The following is a 25,399-nucleotide window of genomic DNA, read 5'->3' on the forward strand; positions in this document are numbered from 1 at the left end:
CATAACAAAAAGCAAGTTGGCTGCAGTCAAAGCCTATAAAAATTTACCAGCGGCTGCTCAAACATTTCCCAGCGGAAGGCATTGTTGGTACCTTGCCAGAAAGCAAGGGCTGAAAATATACCCAGCTTCCTGGTTGCTCAGAATCCCCCAAAACCGAGTTAGGCAATTTGAAATTTGATATATATTTTCAGCACTGTACAGGTGTGGATGCTAAATATTTCAAGTTGGCTACTACAGAAAACGATGCTGATATCTAGGTTTTTGAAATAGGTTTTTGGGTCTTTCAAAACCGCACACAGCAGCCCCCCTGCCCTCCTGACACTCAGGCCCATCCAGATTGGTGTTTTATTGCAAGTGTATACTGCAACATGCTATTGACACAATAATAATGTATTACTGGTGGATTTACCCTGCTTTATTAGTTGTTCTGTGATGCTTCCCCAATGTTATGAAAAGTTACAGGATATGCACTGATTGGAAATGACGCAGGGCCCCACCTCCAAACCTCTGCAAGCACAAACAGCCCTGAAAGAGGAATCATGTGTGACCGCCCTGAAAGCATCATAGACACAAGTTGTCATGCACGCGCAATACGCTGTTTGTGTGGTCAAGCAAAGAATGCTAACTCAGGACGGAAAGCAGAAGGCAATCGCTTTAGAATGAAGTCTGAGTTTCAGTAAATGCAGCCTGAGATACGCATTACAGGCACAAGAAATGCTGGATCCATTATAAAGGGTGAAGCTAAACGTCACACACAAACACATCTAGAATCCCCAAAGTGTTTTTGAAATGAAAAGGAGCTTAAGAAAGTGGCGATTTTTAGTGGGAAACAGTGACAAACTGCTTGGCTGACATAGGATTCCCAATGCACATTTCCAACAGTAAACTAAATATACAGTACATTTAGAGTCTGAGAAAGGGTGAACTGCAGCCTAGGGGAGATTTTCAGCAGAAAGTCAGCAGGGAAAGCAGTGTTTCTCAAACTTGAATCCCCAGCTGTTGTTGGACTACAACTCCCATCATCCTTGACCACTGGCCCTGCTAGCTAGGGATTATGGGAGTTGTAGTCCCAAAACAGCTGGCAACCCAAGTATGAGAAACACTGGATGAGAATTTAGGAAGAGTGTTTCCTTGTCAGGGTATCTTTTGCATATGTCTTGGTGTGCTTGGTCTAACTCCACTCCTTCAAACTTTCTGGCACTGCTCATATTTGACGAAGTCATAAAGACTTCCTGTATTGCAGCGGGGTTGAGGTTCCTTCCAATTCTACAGTTCTATTATTCAATTACTAGGTGCCTAATAAACAAACAAAACCCCTCAAAACTTCTCACAACACAGCTTGGTATATAACCTGCTAGCAATTAATGACATCACTTTCTACTGATATTCATTCCCTATTCAGAAGTTACTACATTCTTTGCCACAGTGTCTTCTTTGCCATAAGCAGTTAAAGTTAAATCCAGTGGCACCTCTAGCTACGGACTCGATCCATTCTGGGGTGCCATTCACACCCCAAAAAGTCTGTAACTAGTGTGCTGCTTCTGCGCATGCGCGGTGCGATAGAGCGCTTCTGCGCATGTGCGAAGTGTGCAGACCGCTTCTGCGCAAAGAACGCTTCTGTGCACGCATGTTTAGCGGAACTTGGAAGTATACACTTCCGGGTTTGCTGTGTTCACAAGCCGAAAAGACGCAACATGAACCTAACGAAACACAAGGTATGATTGTGTAGACATTTGCACCTTTACTCAGGACGTAAGGGGTTGCTGGTGTCGCTATTGGTCCAACCAAAAGTCTGAGACATCTGGTCAGACATCTGGTCAGACACATGGTTCAAAGAGAAGAGGAAGAGAGGAAGAGAAAGGAGGGGGCGGACAAGAATCAGCCCTCACTTTCTCTCTTCTCAAAGGTGAGGGGACATGACCTAGCCATGCCTTCTCTAGAAATGTAGAGAAATGTAGTCCTTAACGCTGTCTTTTGCCAACTAGCATAGATATGCATTGTTAAATTTGAGGGCAAAATCTTCCACAAAATTTACATGACTGCAGGCTTGCTTAAAACAAAACACTTCTACGCAGGCAAAAAATAAATAAAAATAATGGGAGTATACAGTAAGTAATAGAGCTTTTATCAATAGTTCAATTTAATATCTATGTACATCACTTCATTGTCATTGCAATAAATCTGTTGTACCGCAGGAAGTCTAAATGAGTTGCAGACAGCTTCGGGAACCAACAAGTAGGCTATAAATGAGATCCCGCGTATACCAAAAGCTGATTTCAGGAGTTTTCATCTATTTTGTTATTTTGAACTCCTGAGGCTTAGCAAGTCTTCAGGTTAGACATACAGATTAAAAGGACACTGCCGTATTTGTTATCTGAAAACTCTTTGTAGCAGATAAGGCATTTATAAACAGACATTAATACATTATTGGGGGGGGGGGGGGAGAAAACCTCAGACAGTCCCCATCCCCCCCTTGAGCAATGTTGATGTTTATTCTTTGTGAAGAAGTTCTCATGGTTATGAAGGATGACTGAGAAGACGAGGGAAGCAAACTCAGAGCAAGTTCTGTCTCTACAAGCAAAGGGAAATTGGACAGGGAAGAGAAGAGAAGCCAAACAGATGGCATTGGCTACCTTCTCTCAATGCCAGTAACTGTATTTACAAAGGCTGTTCTTAAAAAGTTCCACTATTCCCCAAGTGAACATGGAATCTGTGTGCCCAAAGTGCTCCTCCTATGATGGCTAGGCTTAAGCAAGCCCTCCCCAACCTGGTGCCTTCTAAATGTTTTAGACTCCCAACTTCCATCAGCCCCAGCAAGCATGACAAGAGCTGTTTTCCAAAACATCTGGAAGGTACCAGGCTCAGGAAGGTCAACTCTGGAGCAGCCATGTACACTTGCTGGGACTCTGGCTTCAGGTCTTGCACTACTACATTTAGGGCCCACTCACGCTTCAGTTGGTACCGCTGGTTTCCCCCAGGGAAAACCTGGTCCTTACTGCTGTATTGGAGCAAACATCAATCCACGGGAAACCCTACTGACGTTTGCTCCAATACAGCAGTAAGGAGCGGGTTTTCCCAGGGGGAAAGCAGCAGGGCAAATGGAAAACCACTCAGACCTGTGCCTTGAAAGCATGGGACAAGCAAAATAAAAAATGCTTTCTAGGTGCAGGACAAGCAATGTGTGGTCGAGCCCTTTGGCCAACTAGATGGTTTGTGAGTTGTAAGCATAAGTGGTTAGGAGACGAATTTAAACCTATTGCTCTTTCTGGGATTTATACCTGAAAGTTTGGTGACTGATGTGTTGTAGGGCTCCTTCAGCACGATCTCTCCCCAGCCCTGAGGTCTGAGCCACCGAGAGTCACAAGTAAGAAAACTGGGGACCTTTACTGGTCACACTGGACTAAGCTCTGGGCCTGTGCTTATTCCAATGCTGGTTAAGGCCCTTTTTTTCAGAAATGCTGACCTGATGTTGCTCAGGTACTGTCCGGGGAAAATTTAGGTGTGTGGCAAAGGCCCCAAAGAAAAATGGTGCAGAATGGAAAAAAGCTTCAGTCAAGAAACTCTGGCTTATGGCTAAGCAGGTATGGGTGTCTTTCTTAAGAGCAGAAATCTCTCTCTAAATGGACTGTGGAATTTGAGAATGTGCCTTTGTCAAGCTAGGGCAATGCACCAGTGTGAAAAAGGTACGCCTAGCAGGTAGCAGTTCTAAGTGAGCATCATGGGCTCAGATGTTTCCTGATAAGGTTCAAGAACATTTCAATTCCCTAAAACAATGGAAAATGGGTTTTACAGGTTTCTGTCCCTTGGGATGTCGTTTACCAATGGACAATCAAATTTTGGTTGTGAGTGAGGAGAGGCATAAACATAACACAAATGTAGTGTTATTTTTCTAGAAAAAGAGGTGTCAGAACTCACTATGAACGCCTCCCTTATTCTCTTATAATGGCAATGGTGCTCACCTGAGTGGTGCTGGAATTGAGTTGGCGAGTTCTGGCTGAAAAAAATCCCTGCAAATCAGGGAGTATCAGTTTCTTCACTTGCCTGTATCTTAAAGCTTCATCCCTTTTTCACACAAGCTGGGTTTTGCCTTTTTTTTTTTTGTACTGTAACTTATCTCTTATCTGGAAGACTTTTTCATTTCATTCTTGCTGCTTGTAAGAATTTTATACTGGGTTGAGTTTTCCTGTGCCTCAATAGACTTTTTTGTACAGTTTTGATTGATCTTTGTTATAACTTTTGGAAAAATTTCACTTCTCCTTTATGAGAACTGTTTCCGATGATTGTTACATAGAGATAGCTTTTTCTGTACTGTATTGGATTTTTAGTTGTTGCTGGCATCCATCTGTCTCGAGCATAGCTGTCAACATTTCCCATTTTTAAAGGGAAATTCCCTTATTCCGAATAGGATTCCTCGCAAGAAAAGGGAAAAGTTGACAGCTGTGGTCTTGAGAAACAATGGAGTGCGCCTCCGAGAGGGAAGTCAAACAGCTGCGTTTGCAGCACCAAAGTGACCTTCCCAAGGTGCAAGCCTGGGCAGTGTGTATAGAAGTCCTAGGCTGCCCAGACAACAAGGCCCCTCTCTCATGCTTGCTGATGTGGTCCAAACAAAAGCAGAGCAATATGTTTGGCACCAGCTTGGCTGCAGGAGTTGCCTGTAGAAGGCGTACAAAGCGCCACCCAACCATCTTAGGAGCTCTACTCCAGATTTGTATAGGGTTTATGCCTTAGCCTTTTCTTCTCTGAAGATATCCTGCAAGGCAGCGGAGGTTTAGGATCAGAGTTTTCCTTCTCCTAGATGGGCTCCTTTCCCAGGTTGGCAAGCCCCACCTGCCCCTCAATTCTCTCTACAGCATGTGTAGAAACTGCCTTCTTGACCATTGAATCCACTCATGGTTTGTTCTTGAAGGCATGTCTATATATTTGAGCATTATTTGAGCATAGATCCTAATGCAGAAGCCTGCTCACTAGATTTTGTATATCTTTTTCTTTTTCGGGTTAAATTGATGAGAAACTTGGTGGGAAGTCACAGCACTGATTGGCTGATTCCCTGTGATATCACAAAGCTTCTGCCCCTAGTTTCTCAACTAGCATGTATGGGTACGTGCTTTAAATAAAGCAAGGAATATTTTCATTTGAATGAATGTATGTATTGCACTTTAAAAATTAAAAAAAAAAATGAGCAGCCTGCCTGAAGCAAGGGTAGGGGGAGAGAATTGACAGTCACTATTCAATTTTTCAGTTTGAATACCTGTCAATGGCATTCCAGATGCAAAAGAAACAAAGACTCAGCCCCTGGGAAAATATGTACCATAATTATTGTTTTTGCCCCATCTGTGTGCACCCAGACTGTGCCAAAGCCTACAGTCCAATCGGTCCGGTTTGTCCTCATCTAGCAGCAGAAATCACCTGAGGCCTCCAGTAGGAACAAAAGGCCTGGAGACAAAAAGGTATCTGCCATTCACCCTTCCAAGCTAACAAGTTATTCCTGCTACTCAAGGCTTGTGCCCTCCAGCAGGATGGCTGGCTGTTCTCCCTCAAAGCGTTTGACCTCACTATTCAGCTTGGCGCAGCTCTTTTCTACTACAGGGGCAGTGTTTTGACTTTGAAAACTTTGTGAGAAGTTCAAGATGGGCAAGCACGCAAAAACAAAAACACAGAGAGCACTAGCCTGTAGCAAAGCAAGAGGCAACAACCTCAGTTGCCTTTGCAAGAAAGGAGGGTGACACACACACAACACCCCTGAAAAATAAAACTATAGTGTGGCTTCTTCCATAGCACGCTAAGTACATGCAGCTTAACTACCTTGATACTGCCATACTGGCATACTTACAATAAAAATGGGTAAGAATGAAGAGGAAAGTAGATTATCAGCCTACACTCAAAACGAATGCTTAAAGTGGGAATTTAAGTCACTCAGAGCTGCTATGCATAGGGATGTCAGAGAATTCCAGTGGAAATGGAAATGGAAGCAGAAATTGCTGCTGTTCATATGTTCTTCTGTACTCTGGAACAGAAATCAGTCTAGCGAGTATGATAGGTCTTTGTTCACATTGTTGCTGATGTTTTAAAGTCCCCAAACGATACTTAAATAATGACAGGGTGGTTGTTTTTGTTTACGTGTTTTGACATTTCTTTTACATGGAATGTAAGTTATGTAAACAGTTACATAATTTACCTAACTCACAGCAAGACACAGTATTTGGCTGAAACCAAACTGCAGTGGAATAGAAATAGCGATGATCATGACAAGCACAGGTCAGAGCAGGTATTGCTGCCTTCTTCTATCTCATGATATGCAACTGCTGGGTTTATGGCCCAGACACCAAGCCTGGCTCTGCGCACACCCTTTGGACAAAGCAGCATCTTCACATGGGTCACGTATCGATGACCTTCCTGGCATTTTGAAGGCCACTGCTATTGTGGAAATGCCACTCTGCCTCTTCGTCTGAAGGAAGCAAGAGACCCTGACATCAAGGGTGACACCCGGCACCTGCTCCTAAGCCTGAAGGCCCTGCAAACTATTGGCTGAAATTAAAAATCAAGCAACAGCCAGTGACAGCTTTATTTTTCACAGGCTGGGGACATATTAAGCCGTGTCCTGAATTTATTTCTATCCCAAGCCCCCTTCAAGCTATCTAGGCCAGCGAAATTCTAATTTGAATATGACTCACGATGTTAAATAAATTAAAGCCGATGGGTGTCCTCCCCAACAACTTTTCCAGCTTTTGTTGCTTAATGTCAGAGCTTCAAAGGCCAGCTTTCGAATGTACTTTGGGAGGTGGCGTTTTGCCACATTAACCCACTGGCTATGAAAGAATCACAAAATCATTGCAGTGCCTGGAGAGAGGCTCAGGCTTAAGACACACTGAAGTCTCCTGCTGCAGAATTGTACTATAATTGCTGTGCATGCAATCACTCTCTTTCGCTCTCCCGCTCCTCTTTTCATGGTGCATAGAGTTGGTGGTTTCACAGTTCCCCATATCTGCAATTCTCGTGGGTTCCTGTGCAATATAAAGTTGGCTCCCTGCAAACCAAGGTTTGTAGGTTGGGAGTCCACCTCGGGAATGAACACTCTCTCCATCACCTCTAGCGTGAATTCCCCTCTCCTTTCTTTAGAACTACAAACACGGTTCCCTAATACATTTACACTCATGTTAAGCACAGCAACATTAATCAGGTTCCCCTTTTATCCAGAATTTGAATTCAAGGACTGAAGCAGCTTTGCAAAATCTAGTCAGAATTTTTCACGGGTTACCATCAGTGCAGATATAACACTGAATCGTGGTTAGAGTTCACAAAAGAGAAAGGGGTTGGCAAAGAGGGCATGTATTTTAATTCGCTAACTGCAGTTTACACTGAGCCAGCTTTATGTCTCCACCAGGACAGGACCAGCTCATACATACATGTTCCTCAAGTGGTGATCTGTGTGCATGAATGAGCCATCATAGATTTAACTCCGAAAGGGGCAGCTTTCATATCTCCTAACATCCCACTAACTGCATTATATTTCCATGCAGATGTGCCATACAACCCACTGCCCATTGCTACTTGTTAGGCAGCCAAGTAGTAAGAATGTAAGAAGTGTCTGCTGGATCAAGCCAGTGGCCCATGCAGTCCAGCATACTGTTCTCACAGTGGCCAACCAGCAATGCACACAACCAGGCACCTGCAGCTGGCACCTGCATTTCAGTATTTGCCACCACCACAGTTGAAACAGGATGCAACATTTGACGCTTGGTCCTCACTGGATCTTGTAGCACAAACTATGCCCAATAATGTTTCCTTGCCATTTACTCCATTAACGGAAGCCCAGAAGGCACTTTCCCTTCAAATCTGATTGCCACCATGGGACTGCACAGGCTGCTGAATTTCCGGCTTTCCACTGGATGGAAACACACCTGAATCATCCTGAGTCAGACCAACCACAAGGCAATGTGAGGAAGCTGCTTCAGGCAGAACATTCTAAGTGAGAAGAGCCTGAGACAAGCCATGGAACACATGAGGCGGAATAATTCTCCTATTCAAGTTTCATTGGAAGACTACTGAGAAACTGCCATTAGTCACTGTTTGGCCTTTAGTTCACTCCAGACATTTCCCCCTCTGCCCAGCTCTTTTCCAGTATTAAGAGAGCCAGGAAAAGCAGAAAGGGAGAAATAACTGAGCTGTTGACTATAGTCAATGAGAAAAAAGGGAACTACAGTGGTACCTCAAGTTAATTCGTTCCGGAGGTCCTTTCTTAAGCTGAAACTGTGCTTAACCTGAAGCACCACTAGCTAATGGGGCCTCCTGCTGCCCCTGCGCCACCAGAGCACGATTTCTGTTCTCATCCTGAAGCAAAGTTCTTAACGCAAAGTAATATTTCTGGGTTAGCGGAATCTGTAACCTGAAGTGTACGTAACCCACGGTACCACTGTAGATGGAACAACGGTCTCACTTGCCAGGCAACTTCCCTTATCCTATGGTTTGTATATTATTACACTTATATTTCACCTTTCTCACCCCCCTCCAAGCTGGTTGTCCCCCCTCCCCAATTTGAGAGACAGAGACTGGCCCAAGGCACTCAGTGTGTGTCAATACAGTGGTACTTTGGGTTACAGATGCTTCAGGTTACAGACGCTTCAGGTTACAGACTCCGCTAACCCAGAAAAAGTACCTTGGGTTAAGAACTTTGCTTCAGGATGAGACCAGAAATCGTGCTCCGGAGGCATGGCAGCAGCAGGAGGCCCCATTAGCTAAAGTGGTACCTCGGGTTAAAAAAAGTTTCAGGTTAAGAACGGACCTGCGGAATGAATTAAGTTCTTAACCCGAGATACCACTGCACTGAGTGGGGATATAAACACTGATTTCCCAGGTCCTGGTCTAACATTGCTGGCACTGTACCACACTGGCCCAGTCACATCTTCTCATTTGGTCCATGCTAGTTTTTTTAAGGGGAGTGCCGGGGGGGGGGGGGGGAGAGAACAATGTGTGTCTCTTCTTTCCTTGCCTGGCTCCTTTTTTTCCCTTTTCTTTTTCTTTTTGCATGCTCAGCAAATAGCTTAGCATTGAAAGCAACCCCTCTCACAGTAGAAAGGAAGAAAAGCCGGTTCCTGTTCAGAGTTGCTAAAGAATTAGGACTAAAGATCAAATTAAAAATTAATGTAGATTATGAGTAAAAGTAATAGCTTGACCTAGATAAAAGAAATGCAGGGGAATCACAGCGGGGGGGGGGGGTTGGGGAAATCTAGGCTGGCAAAAAAACCAAAAAACAGCTGGGGAACTTGAAACTCTCGAGGCTGCTTCCTTCTGTGGAACGTCATGCCAGCTCTGAATACAACAGGTGGCACCCCGCTGATGCCTTTGGAAGCAACCCTTTCTCATGCTACACCCCCCCCCCCTTTGTTGAGGGTTTTAACCTGTAAACGTTCAAAACTGAAATCTTACCTCTGAGTTCTATAAGCCATCTTTAGTAGAGGGCTTTAAAACAAAACCGCCAATATCGCCGAGCCATTAATCAAATCTATGGTGCAACTCGACTTGGAATGTTGCGTATGGTTCCCCTGGCTGTCTCTTCTGAATGGTGAATTGCTTGAAAACACTGAGAAAAGGGCAGCCCAAATGATGATGGAGGTACTCAGGAAAATGGGTTGCAGCTTACCCAATCCTATTCAGAGTATACCCACTGAAATGAACATAAGAAGAGTCTTTCTGGATCAGGACAGCGGCTCATCTAGCAAAGCCAATCAGATCAGATGCTTTCCCAGTGGAAAGCCCACAAGCAAGATGTGAGCAAAATATCCTTCTCCCAACCTGCGGTTTCTAGGAATTGGAATTGAGAAGCAGTGGCACAACATGAAGGGGACAAGAGAGGCGATTGCCCCAGGTTAAAAATTCTGAGGAGCACAATGGGCACCCGCACGATAGGCTGCCACATCAAGGCCGCGTGGCTGAACTCCTCTCACCTTCCAGAGCTGCAGGGAGGCAAGCTGTGCCTAGGCTGACCCTTCAGGGCTGGGGTGGTAGCGATGCCTCCCTCTCCCTCGTGGCCAGCGAAGGGACGCACTTGCGCACTCCACCCCTGGGCTGGCCAAGAGGAAAGGAGAAGCCAGCTTGGCCTTGTGAACTGCGTAACCTGCCAGGCCTGTGGACAGGAGAGCAGGCACTTCGGAGACACACCAGCGCCAGAGCACAAGCAACTCACTCAGATGGGCGCTAGTTGCCTGCCTTGGCTCCAAGACAGCCCCTCTCCTCTCTTCCGCACCATGTGGCCTGGTGCCGCATGCCTTGGCCATGTTCTGCGCTCTGTGACGGGGATCCCACAACCCCCTATGACCCCCTACTTCGCCGATGACACTATTATCTCCCAAAACACCACCAACCAGCTGTGAGCACTGGCCGTCATTTCTCTCTCTCCACAGACACACCCTGAGAGTCGGGAGGAAGTTAGCATGATGGTTTGGCACCTCCTCCAAAAATGTATCAGATCATTTACTTCTTTTTCCAGGCACGGATTAAGACTCTTTTACACTCTCTCTTCCTATTCCCCCTTTCTCTTGCACTGGCAACCCACTGCGCCACTGCCACCACTGATACTTACCTCCATAAATTTGCCTCGTTCTTTCTTAAAAGCCATCCAAATCAGTGGCCATCACTGCCTCTTGTGGCAGCAAATTCCATATTTTTAAGAAGTATTTTCCTTGGTCTGTCCTGAATCTTTCAACATTCAGTTTCAGTAGATGTCCATGGGTTCTACTGTTGAGAGGAAAACCTTTCTCTCTTCACTTTCTCAGCACCATGCATAATTCCATACACAACAATCATGCCAAATTAGTCATATCCTTTCAGTTCAGTGGGTCTGGACCGAAAAGAACTAACAATGGATACAGCCCAATGAATTATACACTCAGTATAAATTTCTGCACTGCCACTGTGAAATCAGAGAATGCACAGAATCTGGCTCAAATCCAGGCAGCTTTCACAAGTGATGCAAGACAGACTTTTACTCATGGAGCCTTAGAAGAGCTCTGTGGCAGAACTGCATGGGCATATTTTTAGTATTTTCAATAATTCTACTTGATTCATCGTGACCTTTTTTAAAAATACAACCAAATCCAAAGCCTCAGAAATAGAGCTGGTTATCAATATGAATTAACACATCACGTTGCCATACCGATCCCCTCAGAGGGCAGGAGCTGACAGACACCTCCGCTGAGTCATACAGAATTCATCCTTAGGCTGAGATGTTCAAAGGAAGCAAAGGAAAAATTCAAGTTGCATTGTTAAGCTGATGTTTACCCAGGCAGTTTTGCCTGCTCCCTCCTCAAAGGACAAAGAGGCAGAAAACCCATGTTAATGCAAATGCTGCTAATTAAATTAAAAAAGGAGACTCTGCTGGCAAGATCTAAGTTACAAAAATCCTCTCTGCAGGACAAAGCACTCTCTCTCTCTCTCTCTCTCTCTCTCTCTCTCTCTCTCTCTCTCTCTCGTGTGTGTGTGTGTGTGTGTGTGTGTGTGTGTGTGTGTGTGTTGCCCCCTCAAGACACAGTCTCCAAGAATAAGCCATGACTGTACTGTGAGTACCCCTGAGCTACACAGACCCTTGGAAAAGGATATTAATCTGCCCACTCTTTTGGTGGCTATTAAAGCTTGTTTTATCTAGGCAGGCATTCTTTTTTATTTAAAGCCAATAGCAATATTTTGTTGGGAATTTTTTGTTATGATCCTGCTATTGCTGCATATGTGCATTTTTCCTTTTCCTTTTTAATGCGGCAGTTTTATTTTATTTCCTGATTTATATTTTTTTATTCCACAAGTGGTTTGAGTGTGCTTTTCACAAAAAGGTGGGATGTAAGTGTTAAAAACAAACAAGATTCCCAAATCCATATTAGGGCAATACTTTTAATAGCCTGATGAGAGCATTGCAAAACTTTGTGCAAACTTTTAAGTTCTCAAAAGTTTGTTGAAGTTGCTAAAAATGGTTAGGAAAGGAGACCCCAATTTCCCTCACAGAGCTACATTTATCAGAGTCTGAAGGGAAGAGAGACTGATTCCTAAACCACTTTCAGAACTGTAGCTCTGTAAGAAAAGGGGTCTCCTAACAACTCCTAACAACTCCAACTCTTAACAAACTACACTTCCCAGAATTCTTTGGGGGAAGTCAGGTACTTAAAATATATGGTGTGGGTGTGCCCTTTTGTGTGTGAAACAAAACAGCTGCATGCAGTGGCGTAGCGTGGGGGTGCAGGGGGGGCCGGCCGCACCGGGCGCAATATCTGGGGGGGCGCGCTCGCACTCGCAGCTATCTGCCCCTACTAAAATCCACGGGTTAGGGGGCGCAAATTACTTGCCTTGCCCCGGGTGCTGACAACCCACGCTACGCCACTGGCTGCATGTTGGAGACAGCAGCTGTCCTGTAAAGCAGTAACCATCTTCGACCTTTTCATACCCAGGATGCACCTTTAACTCAAACAGGCATTTGGGGACCCATTTCTTAATTTCTCACCATATATTTGCATGGTGGCAGTGCTGCTGTTGTGACTTGCCCTTGGATCAGGAAGTGACCTAGTCGTGGGTTCCGACCCACCATTGAAGACCAATGTAGTAATGTACTACAAGGTCACCCTCACTTTCAATATCCTCAGTCCTGACAACTATACTTGCTCAAGAACTTCACACATCATAAACCTATACTATGACAACTTACGTTGGGTTCCCAAAGAATCTTGGGAATTTCAGTTTGGGAGAAATAACTAAGAATCCTTGACCAAAAACCCTTCATAGAATTCCAGTTTCCAGTATCAGCCTGAGGTTGCTGAAGAGTAAGTAAAGGTATTATTGTGTTAATTAACATAAGTTATAATGCATGGGTGCCCCCCACCCTGTAATAACGCATGTTTGACCATCAGATGCTCTAAGATTGTTTGATTGCAACTCCCAACATCCCTTGCCATTAGTCACACTAGCTGAGGCAGATGGGAGTTAGGTCCATCAACATCAGTAGGGGTTCCCCATTCTTGTTATAATATGAGAGGTTTTTTGGATAGGGTTTATATATATATATATATATATATATATATATATATATATATATATATGCTTTCGTAGATTTTCACGGGTACAGGAATGCAGGTTTTGGTGTCCTCGGGTGTCTTCCCGTGTAAAAGTTGGGGTGTCTAGGCGACGTTTCGACGAGGTCTCACTCGTCATCTTCAGGCTGGTGCTTTCGGCTTCTTGTTACTGGAACAGAGCAGGATCTCAGTGTTTGAGTTCCTATAAATACTGTTGAGGGGGTGTGGTGTATAGCCTCCAATGTTCTGGGCAGAGAGGAAGTTCCCAGGCTAGTGTGCCTTTTCTTCTTTTGTTCCTTAATTACTTGAGGGATATCTTGAGTGATTTCTTGAGTGATATCCTGAGTACCACTTAGGTGGGTCATTAGGTGTGGATTAGTTGCTAAAGTCTTTGTGTCTTGACCTCTTGAACTTTGTGAAGAGTTTTTCTGAGAAGATGGCTGTACTGCACTTAGTTGTGCTCTGGCTTGGCTTCGTGTATAGGGGCGAGCTGTGGTTTTGTGGCCTGTGTCAGCCAGATCTGTGTAGGGATTGCAGGGGGGTGCAGCCACCTAAGTGGTACTCAGGATATCACTCAAGAAATCACTCAAGATATCCCTCAAGTAATTAAGGAACAAAAGAAGAAAAGGCACACTAGCCTGGGAACTTCCTCTCTGCCCAGAACATTGGAGGCTATACACCACACCCCCTCAACAGTATTTATAGGAACTCAAACACTGAGATCCTGCTCTGTTCCAGTAACAAGAAGCCGAAAGCACCAGCCTGAAGATGACGAGTGAGACCTCGTCGAAACGTCGCCTAGACACCCCAACTTTTACACGGGAAGACACCCGAGGACACCAAAACCTGCATATATATATATATATATATATACCATTTTTTTGCTCTATAAGACTCACTTTTTCCCTCATGAAAAGTAAGGGGAAATGTGTGTACGTCTTATGGAGCGTATGTAGGCTGCGCAGCTATCCCAGAAGCCAGAACAGCAAGAGGGATCGCTGCTTTCACTGCGCAGTGATCCCTATTGCTGTTCTGGCTTCTGGGATTCAGAATATTTTTTTCTTGTTTTCCTCCTCCAAAAACTAGGTGCAGAATATTTTTTTCTTGTTTTCCTCCTCGAAAAACTAGGTGCGTCTCGGAGATGACTGGCAGAATCCGAGACCAGGGAGAAGAGTTGGTGGAAGAAGACTGGAGGAAATTTAAAATTTATTTACAGAAACATTGTAAAATTTTTGAATGTTGATGGTCTGGTGCGTCTTATTTAGCGAAAAATATGGTGAGTCACTTTGAGAGCTTATTTAGCTGGAAAGTGACAAGTAAAAATACCAGTTTTAAGGCCTAATCAGCAGTATACATTTATAGCAGTTATCATACCATAGTCATGGCTTCCTTCAAAGAATCTTGGAGGCCTGTAGTTTGTTAAGGGTGCTGAGAGCTACTAGGAAGGGAACTCCCCTCAAACAGCTACAATTCCCAGAACTCTGTGGGAAGAGGGATTGACCATTCTGGAAATGATAACTGTGAGGGGAATTCAGCAGCATCTGAAGGGCATCAAGCTGCATGGCTATTTTTATAATACTCCATGACAGCAACAACTAAGTTTTATATGAATTCTTGCTCATGTTATATTTTTGACTCATCTAAGTGATAAATGGAATCCAATGTCTCTCATTTTTTCTTGTCTCATATTGCGGCTTCTAATCCAGACCATTCTCTCCTGCAGTTTTATCCTCCCAGTTCATCACATAACTCTTCTGTCGAAACAAACCTCCTCCCAGCATTTTATACTACCAAAGTAAATTTGCAGAAGAAGCTCAACCCAGACTTGTATAACCAGTTTACAAAGCAAATCCCTCTAAAGCCAGTGAGGGTTTTGTTCTTTGCTTTATGCATATCTCTTTCTCTCTCTTCTCTCTCTCTCTCTCTCTCTTTCACATCCCTGGTATTTGAGATGAAAATCCACAGCATAAAGTCCTTTTTATGATTGGAATGACATGCCTGTCGATGTAAAACCCAGCATGAATATTTCAGAGTGTTTTGCCAGTTTAAGGTGAACAAAATTTATTTGAAACTGGTAGTGACTGGAAACTTTAGTATGAAATGGGTAATGAGTCGAAGTCAGGGGGTGGTTCTTAGATTTACTGCCCACTGTTCAGCAGAAGGCAGCAGGGTGGGTTACAGCAATATATCATAGAGCATTAAAAACAGTTTAAAACAGTGCTAGAAACTGGGATAGGAATGCCATTTGGCTCCTGGGACCTAGGTTGTGGGCGCCAAAACAAAATGTCTAGCTGCTTCTCCCCCCCCCTTTTCTCCCTTTTTTTCTGCCCCACTACCAGACCAGGCACGGGACGCGGGTGGCGCTGTGGGTTAAACCACAGAGCCTAGGACTTGCCGATCAGAAGGTTGGCGGTTCGAATCCCTGCCACGGGGTGAGCTCCCATTGCTCGGTCCCTGCTCCTGCCAACCTAGCAGTTCGAAAGCACGTCAAAGTGCAAGTAGATAAATAGGTACTGCTCCGGCGGGAAGGTAAACAGCATTTCTGTGAGCTGCTCTGGTTCACCAGAAGCGGCTTTGTCATGCAGGCCACATGACCTGGAAGCTGTATGCCAGCTCCCTTGGCCAATAAAGCGAGATGAGCGCCGCAACCCCAGAATCGGCCACGACTGGACCTAATGGTCAGGGGTCCCTTTACCTTTTTATCAGACCAGGCAGTCCACTGGAGGGGGGTAGGAATGCTGCCTGGGGAATCAGGTGGTCCACAGGGTAGCACAGTAGGGAAAAAAAGGCTTTTGCTACCACTCTACCCCACCAAACATTTGATTCACTGAGCAAAGGGACAGCTATATATATATTTCTGCCGGGTGAATCAGGGGGTCTGCATATTAGCGCAGCCACAAGAGACGCGTCTTTTGCTAACACTCTACCCCACCAAACATCTGATTTGCGGCAGCAAAAAAACCTGTTTAAAAAACTTTTGTTGTTGCTGCTGCCAGGTGAATCAAGGGGTCTGCAGCGTAGCGTGGCCACAAGGAAAGGCGTCCTTTGCTAGCCCGCCAAACACCTGATTCAGCTGGCAGCAGCAGCAAAAAATAAATAAACATGTGCCTTTTGCTGCTGCACTGTTGGGATATCAGGTGTCTGGTGGGGGTTGTGCTGCAGAAAAAGACACACGTCTTTTGCTGCCGCCGTGCTTGGCAGAGCAGCTGGCTATAGCCAGGCAGGTGGAGATGCCAGGTGCCAAGAGTGTCTCCTGGATATCTCCATCCAGTCGCAAAAGGCGCCTGGCTGGTTTAAAACAAATTGCAATCGCCACTAGAGTGGCTCCTAAAATACGTCTGTCACATGTCAAAGGACAGAGTAGAGACGTGTCTCTTCAGCACATGAATAGGTTCCTTGTCTAAACAGTGTAACGTGTTACCTGAAAGTATAAATTTCAAGGCATCTTCTCCTACTACCATCCTGATCCTGGTATAATAAATCAGAAAACAACCCAAAATACTTTGTGAACCTGACCTCAAGGATTCAGTAGGAAATACTGAATAATAAAGCAATAAAGTGTTTCCTAAGAATACAGTATGCCAAAAGCGAGGGTAAAGAGGTGTGCCTTCAGCATTCACCGAAACCTGTATAATGAAGACACACCTCTATGCTAAGGGAGTTCCACAACTTAGAGGCTGCCACAGAGAGTGCCCTCTCCTGATCTGCCATCACCCCAAGTCTCTGAGGTTAGAGGAACTATCAAGAAGTTCCCCTCTGCCAATCTCAGCATCCAAGAGGGAAAGAAGTGGTCTTTCAGGTATTTGGGGCCTGACCCGTTCTAGGGCTTTAAAACACTAATGTGAGTGCCTTGAATTAGGCCTGGAAGCAAGCTGGCAATCAGTGCACTTATTTTAAAACTGGAGTTATGCAAGACTAAAAGTGAACCCCAGCCAGTAATCTGGCTGCTGCATTTTGTATTGCAATCTTAAGAGATGAAACCATGTGCTCGTCCACAGGTCCTAGCAGTTTTCCAGAAGCATGGATGTGCCTTATGTTTGTTTACATCAGAGGGGAGGAAAATGTTCCCTTCCTGATGCTGCTGGACTCCAACTTCCATCAGCCCCAAGCCAGCATGGCTGCTGTAATGTCTGCCTTTCCCGGCTTCATTTGGGCAGAAGGATAAACAAAATATAGTCATGTTGAGCCAAAAGAAAAGGACTCCAGAATCCAAAACTGGGCAATACATTCATTAGGAGGACCACCCAAAATATCACAAAGTTGTGGCATGCTTCCATGTTCTCCAGGACTCTTCATTAGGTGAGATGTTGCACAAAGCATGGGGGGCGGGGCGGAGAGAAAGAAGGAAACATATCACTAAATTAAAAACTACAAAAAAATGTTTATTAGGCAACAAGCCCCTATTCCCCTCAGAGAGTTACAATTCCCATAGTTCCCTGCAAAGAAGCATCAGTTGTTAAAGCACTCTGGGAACTGTAGCTCTGTAAGAGGGGAAAGGTGTCTCCTGCAAATCTCAAAATAAACTATAGTTCCCAGGATCTTGTAGGGGGAGCCATGACTGTTTAAAGTGGCACGACTTTGTTTTAAACGTATAGTGCAGATGCAGCCTCAGTTCTAAGATGGGAGAATGCTGGCTGAATGGAACACACTGTCTGATGAAAAGTTCTAAGAAACTCAGAAGCATGCCACAAGTTTGTGACATCTTGATTAATCCTCCTAATAACACACACTGCCCGATTATAGATTCTCTGGAGCTTGAAAATCCAGTAACTCAAGAATTTTCTTGCCTAGGCAAATGTTGTTGTCTATTACTAACAATATTTTCCGGTGCAATGAAGTTATTTTTCTAAGACAAATAAGAAACTCGTTTTCCCACCAGCATTTTAGCATCATAAAACCCAGGAAGAATTCTTATCTCTGGAGCGAGATACCAATTTGTTTCACTTAATCATAAAAAGCTGTCTCAACTGTAGGACTGCCCTCTCATTTACAAGAAGGTCTGGCAGCCCTAACCAAGAATCCTCCTCTAAGCACGGGCAGCATTCCTTTCCCTCCAAGGGAAAGATTATTATTATTATTATTATTTATTACTTGTACCCCACTCATCTGACTGGGTTTCCCTAGCTATTCTGGATGGCTTCCAACAGATATAAAGATAGAAAGGCAAAGCATTCCTGAGCAGGTGCAAAGTGCATTTGCACATTCCCACTGAACACTGTACAAATTGGTGTACCATGGTAAGGTTTCCACTGGGTAATCCTTCACATACCCATGAGTATCCAGAAAGCTTCCGAGTCACAAAAACCTGCTTTGAATCTGGCAAGATAACATAGCAGTTTGGGACAAGTCACAACTGCATGCTGAATAGTGGAAGGTGGGAGTGGGGATACCATATTACCTAATGGATTGGCACGTCTTGAAAGCGCTTATTATAAACCCAAAATTGCTCGTTGCCATTCACATATTTCAGACAGGGGAAACTAAAAGGGGGAAAGGAAAAGGAAGAGAAAGGAAAAGAAGAAATGAAAGTACACAAATACAGTACAGTGGTACCTCGGGTTACAGACGCTTCAGGTTACAGACTCCGCTAACCCAGAAATAGTACCTCGGGTTAAGAACTCTGATTCAGGATGAGAACAGAAATTGTGCTCCGGCAGCACGGCAGCAGCGGGAGGCCCCATTAGCTAAAGTGGTATCTCAGGTTAAGAACAGTTTCAGGTTAAGAACGGCCCTCCTGAACAAATTAAGTTCTGAACCCAAGTTACCACTGTACTCACCAAAAAAGTTAAGTACTTGCAAAGTTTGTTGCCCTCAGAGAGCTATCAGTGTGAGTGTTAAACCAATCCAGCAAGATTTTAATTACTTTTAATGATAACTATCACAGACAGAGATCTGGACTTGCATCTGAGGGACCTGGGATCAAGCCCTTGCCCAGCAATTGGTTCCCTCACATCATCTTGGGCAGTACTAAATGTACTTAGTGATTAAATGCACTCAGCATTTCATGAAAAATCTGCCCCTGGAAAAGCTGAACTCTGAGACCTGCCTAAACTATGCAAATCTAATGGGGCCGCAACCAAACTGAAGAAATCTTAGCTGATTAAACTGTATGAGTGCCAGGAATCGATTCATTGATTACGCTTGCATGCAAGTTCAAACAGTAGCTTTGGATCAAAGCCCATCCTTTTGGATCATGCACCTGTGCGTCGCAGTAGGCATCATCTTAGAAGAAGCATTCTCTCCTGTATGAGAAAAAAGGAGGGATGCCTCTGTAAAGATTGTACTTGCCACCTGCTGTTCTTTGGAAGTACCTGTACTAAATAGTTATTATGAGTACATATAGATTGTCACCACATTGTAAGCTGAGCAAAGGCTTTTAAGCCAATGTACTGACTGATCAGTCAAAACACTGCAGCCCTGAAATTTAATTGTGTTCACATATTTTGCACAAATTATTTAGCTCTGGTTAGCAAGGAGAGAGAGAGAGATGGAGAGAGAGAGCACAATGCTTACGGTAGTTTCAGCTAGGCATAGTGAGAATTCAACATCATCTGCTCAGACGATTGCAAGTCTCAATGAGTTTCTTAAGAACCAGAAACTTGTCTCACTTTAGTTTTAGCTTTTCTATATTTTTTAAAAAATAAATGCTTGCACAATGCAATTGTGCGCCAAACAATTGCCTTAACGAAATTACTGTCTCTCCGGCTCAGTTCTCTATCTCTGTGGAGAACTTGCAAAGGAGACCTTCCCAGTGAATCATCCCATGTGAGTCAAATTCATCTCCCATTGTAACCTCCACCATGTGAGGCAGCTGCCTCATGTTACGTCACACGGTCTACTTCCTGCCTGCACAAAGATTGTTTGATTCTTCCTGCCTTTTAAGCTATTCTGGGAGACTCTGGGCTCTGACTTGCTACCAACCAAAGTGAAGCTGATGAGAACATGGAACAAGGCCTTCTCCATGGTACTGCATAAGATCCTAAACTCCTCCTCCAGAAAGTTTAGTTCATTCCCTTCCAGCCTTCCAGACTATTCACATTGTTTTGTTTAAAAGTGCATTTGAGGCTGCCCCATTCCCAATTATTGTTTATAATGCTTTTGTTTTAATACTCCTGTTTTTAAACTGAGGTGTGTCTTAAACTCTGGGAATTGTGGATCCCTCCATGAGCAGGTGCAAACCAAAAAACATTACTGAACCAAAGGAATCTACAAGGATCCTGCAATGCAGTCAGCAGTGAACCAGCTGCTTCCTGAAAACATGAAACTGTTTGGAAAAGCTCCGCCTCTTCACAATTTGAAAGCATCAGACATAAACTTTCCTCGACACGGATGGCTTAAAATGCTTATTATGCTGTGTAGCTTAAATCTGACTTGCAAACATTCCCAAGGAGCTGAAATAATACTAGGTCGTCTCATGGTGCAACTCCAGCATATTAATATAAAGTTGGTCTGAACCGAATGCTTCTTCCAGGACAGTTTGGCTCCAAAGACTCCTACAGAGTAGACTCTCTGTCTCCACAATGTGTTCTTTCCTATTTTTTACAAAATTCAGGTCATAGGACAACCTGGGTTTCTCAAGAGACCTGGCCATCAAACCACCTTCTCTGATATGGCTGGGGAGCGCTTCCAGATTTTTCGGAACCTAGCATTATTTTGCAGATCCAGCCCCCTGTACAATGCATAAGAGAGAAAGAGAGATGTCTCGTTTCGTATGGGTCAAGAACCAGACATTATTCTGATTCCTGTCAGATTCAGCAGAGCCTCCATAGCTCCGTAAAAAGTCAAGCATGAAAAGATTTCAATAGAGGCCCAGGAAGCACACAGAGATGTCTGATCCCTCTGTCTCAAGAAGCTCAGGGTAGTTCATCAATATGCACTGACAATGTTGGCTTGAGTGAAGGGAGAACAGAATCCTTTCTCACCCCATAACAGAAGGATATATACTCTCCAGGAAGAAATAAGGTTCTCACAACAAGCACCAGAAGTTTCTCAGTTAATACTGCCTCTCTATACTGGATTATCAGATAACTCTAATACAGTATTCTTTATGAGAAGACAACATTTATTCTCACTTCTTTTTTACTTGGAATTTGTTACTTTAACCCACATGCAACTACTGCACTTATTCTATGTGCCTACCTTATAGTTTTGTTTTCCATCCTTTACTTTTATCTGCTTTTTAAAAAATAACTGTTCTCTCTGTTTTATATACACTATAGAATGAAATAAAAAATATTTATCCCCACCCCACCCCCCAAAACTAAAAAATCACTCTGCCTTTCTAGAAATGTTCACCTTGAAGATATAAGGCAGGGAAGGGATGCCTGATCCTGCAGGTGCCATAGGACGAAAACTCCCAACATCCCTGGCCATCCAACCTGCTGACTGGGGCTAACGGGAGTCTCAGCCCAACAACTTCTGGTGGTAACATCAAAGTCCTGGCCAGCAAGGAACTTGTGGGCAATTCAAAACAGGAAACAGATACAATGGACCAAGGAAAGCTTGCGATCAAAGCCAAAATGGCAACTGCCGTCTCCAGTACTTTCCCCTCAGTATCTGATAATGAGAGATATGAGCACAAGAGGAGTCCCACTGGATCAGTCCAATGGCTCTTCTAGTCCATCATCCTCTTCTCACAGTGGCCCAGCAGATGCCCATGGGAACCCCTTCTCTCTTAACTTTATTTTAATGTCATGATTTAAAGACACCAACAGAATGCCCAGTATACCTGAAGGAGTGTCTCCTCCCCCATCGTTCAGCCCAGACATTGAGGTCCAGTGCCGAGGGCCTTCTGGCCGTTCCCTCACTGCGAGAAGTGAGGTTACAGGGAACCAGGATAGGGCCTTCTTGGCAGTACCGCCCTCCCATCAGATGTCAAGGAGATAAAAAACTACACAACTTTTAGAAGACATCTGAAGGCAGCCCTGTTTAGGGAAGTTTTTAATGTTTGATGTTTTGTCATGATTTTAATTTTCTCAGACAGATGGGCAGGGTATAAATATATCTATCTATCATCATCATCATCATCATCATCATTATTATTATTATTATTATTATTATTATTATTATTATTATTATTTCTATCATCTATCTTTGGCTGTGACTACCAAAACACCCTATCAAAATTTATTCCATAGCTTATGTATTCCATAGCGGGACACTTCCTCTCACTTCATCCTGGACCAGGATTAACAGCACTGAAAATACTAAAATTCCAGAGTTTTGACAGGGCAGAGAATTCCTCATACAAAAAAACCAACAACAAAGGAACCCTGGGCATTTGCTTACATCCCTTTACAGCTCCATCCCTCCCCGGCTCATTCTCACATTGGGTGCACCTTGACCCACCATTCCCCATGCAGACCATCATATATACCAAGTGTGAGGAACCTATGACCCTTCAGGTGTTACTGGACTACAACTCCCATCAACCCTTAGCAAGCATAGCCAATAGCCAGTAATGATGGGAGTTATAGTGCAGCAACACCTGGAGTGCCAAAGATACCTCACACCTGCTATATACCCATAGTGAACTCAAATCCCTAAGTGCTGGTCCTTATCTATCCACACACAAAATGGGGTAGCTACAGGCTGTGGAGAACACTAAGGTTTCCAGATGTACAAAAACACACACACACTTTAAAAAACCTCAATCCAATTCAAGTCTCACCACCCACAAAATGGGTGACTGATTAACTGCTGGAGGGCAGAAAAAACAGCAGCAAACTGGGGGGAAGAGGGGAGTGAAATGCAAAATCCTAGAGAAAGGCATAGCTGGTTCGGTGGAACTCTGAACAGCTGTGCTCCACCACTGCAGGCCCCACTTCTACCCTTTCTAAAGTCCAAATATTTTTGCTGCTTCCCACTCTTGTAGTCACTACTACATGCAGACTTTTAAGTGCCTGGAGGCTTACTCTTGTGTTTTGCGGTTTGATCTCACAAAGAAAAAGGGGCTTAAGGCTGGGTGTGAAGATCAGCATGAGGGGGATGACTAAGCTCAGAACCCTTAGTCTTATGGTTCTGTATAACTCATAAAGGGGAATACCATCACAAACCTTTAATAAGGCCTTTCACACAGCCAACATGCAGTGCTAACCAAGATTCCCACACCCACAAATAGTACAGATTCATCTCAGTTAAACAAGCCCCTGACAAACCATGCATCCATCCCACTTGCTTGCTTGCTTGCCTGCCTGCCTGCCTGCCTGCCTGCCTGCCTGCCTGCCTGCCTGCCTGCCTCCATCCAGGCCCTGCAGCTTGAGGCAATGTCTGCCACTGCAACCTAATTATGGAAGCCAACACCTATTGAAACAGTCTGCATCGTTTCACACAGGAAAACCTTGCTTCCAGTTACCTGGTTAGTACCAAAGCCAATTCACATGACCAGATTGGTGTGGTAAGGAAAATGGGGGGTTGTGGTGTATTCATTGCTCTACCACAAAACCAATTTGAGTGCTTCTTCTGTTGTGGAGGGAGCGCGGCTCATAGGAAGAGACCATAGCTTTGTGGCATAACTATGGCAATCCCCATTTCAGAAGCATCCAGTAGCAGATGATGGAAACGATCTTTTTTCAAGACCCTGGACAGCCAGCCACTGCCAGTCAATGGATACAACTGGGCTAGTTGAGTAAACAGCCTGAGTCAGTTTACAACAGCCTCCTAGTGTTTTGATGCAAAAGATACTGAAAAGTGAGTTAGGAGATGACACAGTGGGTGAGGGATGCAACTGCGGTGACACAGCAGCTCAGAGCACGTTCTCCATATGTCACTTTGGGGCGTGTGGTTTTTGCAATGAATGCTTATGAACATACAGGAAGGAGCAAAACAGACACAAACCACACAACACACACAGCTGCTGCGGCTGCCTCAATCAGTGCCCCAAACCCCACCCTGCCCCTTCTTACCTTGAGCTTTTCAAACCGGTCACTCAGGGATGCCACCTGGTGATCCCGGTGCCGCCCCACCAGTTTGCATAAGGCACAGATGAGCTGGTCATCAGCCACACAGTACATGTTCACCTTCTCGTTCTCATGCTCAAGGCAAGTCAGCCCACGGAAGTGGGCGTCCGGCACAGGCTCCACCAAGCGGTGGCTGGTGAACGGCTTCTTGTTGGGGTGCGTGGCCCGCAGGCAGCGGTCGCAGTAGGACACCTCGCAGGTGATGCAGGTCTTGACAGCGTCGCGCGGAGGGTCCTGCTCACAGAACTGGCAGGCTATCCTGTCGCCCGCCGACATGGTTGGGCTGTGGCGGTATGGCCGCTCACGGCAGTTCTCGCTGGGGGAATTTGGCCCGCTCAGGGAGGCCTTCTGGAAGCGGTCGATGATGTTCTGCAAGGTCACATTGCGCTTGAGGCCCTCCAGGCCCCGATGGTTGAGGGAGATGACATAGCGGCAGGTGGGGCACTGGAAGGCGGTGATGGGCTCAAGAGGCTCTCCGGCGGAGCAGTTGGAGACCAGGATGCGGTGGGCACAGCTGGAACAGAGGCTATGAGCGCACGGCAGAAGGAGGGGGTCTTCAAACAATTCCAAACAAATTGGGCAAGTCAGTTCCGACTCCAGTGTTTCCATCTTTAGTTAAAGCAATCTGGCTTCAGCACTAAAAACGAAGGAGGCAGGTTAGCCACCTGGGAAAGAAAGAAGGGCAAGAGGGGACAGTGAATTATTTATAGACTTTCATTTATCGCCCTTCCTCCAAGGAGCTCAGAACAGCATTTTTAGCCTCACAATGACCCCTGAGAGAGAGAGAGAGCACTCACATCTGTGCTATACATTTAAAGCAGGATCATATATTTTAAGCAGTCATGGTTTCCTCTCCCACAAAGGATCCTGGAAACTGTAGCTTGTTAAGGGTGCTGAGAATATTAGGGAACCCCTATTCCACCCACAGAGATACATTTCTCATGATGGTTTAACAGTTGATACCTTTGTGAGGTGAAGAGGGGTCTCTTCACAGGTTAGAGCAACAACAAAAAAAGAATTAAGACAACTTAAAATCACAATTAGAATATGCCCTATAAAAGATCTATTTCAAGTGTAGACGTACAGGGTAACAAAGTGCATGTTCAGCATATGACAAAAACTATACAATGAAGCTGGGAGAGGGAATTCCACAACTTAGGGGCTGCAACAGAGGATGCTCCACCTGGGCCACCCCCAAATTTCTGAGAGTGGTGCAGCTCTTAAGAGATTAAAACCCAAGAGGGTATGCTGGGAAAGAGATTCCAGGGGCTGAACCTTCTGCATACAAACGTATGTGCTCAGCTACTGGGTTGCAATTCATTTCCCTTTGAGCTGTGGTCCCTAACCTTCACTGTACATCAGTCCGTGTGGCTAAATATTTCCATGTGGATATTC

General features: G+C 44.7%; 1 protein-coding gene across 1 annotated transcript in view; it reads right to left on the reverse strand.

The window, feature by feature from the left end:
* MID2 (midline 2) overlaps positions 1–25,399 on the reverse strand; it is a 204,949-nt gene that overhangs the window by 129,298 nt on the left and 50,252 nt on the right. The window contains exon 2 of the mRNA XM_081897400.1: positions 23,951–24,669. Coding sequence (XP_081753526.1) covers positions 23,951–24,613 — 663 coding nt within the window. The 5' untranslated portion in view covers positions 24,614–24,669. The remainder of the gene's footprint in view (positions 1–23,950; positions 24,670–25,399) is intronic.

Source organism: Podarcis melisellensis (genome assembly GCF_964234715.1).
Source record: "Podarcis melisellensis genome assembly, chromosome: Z".
Classification (NCBI taxonomy): Eukaryota; Metazoa; Chordata; class Lepidosauria; order Squamata; family Lacertidae; genus Podarcis; species Podarcis melisellensis.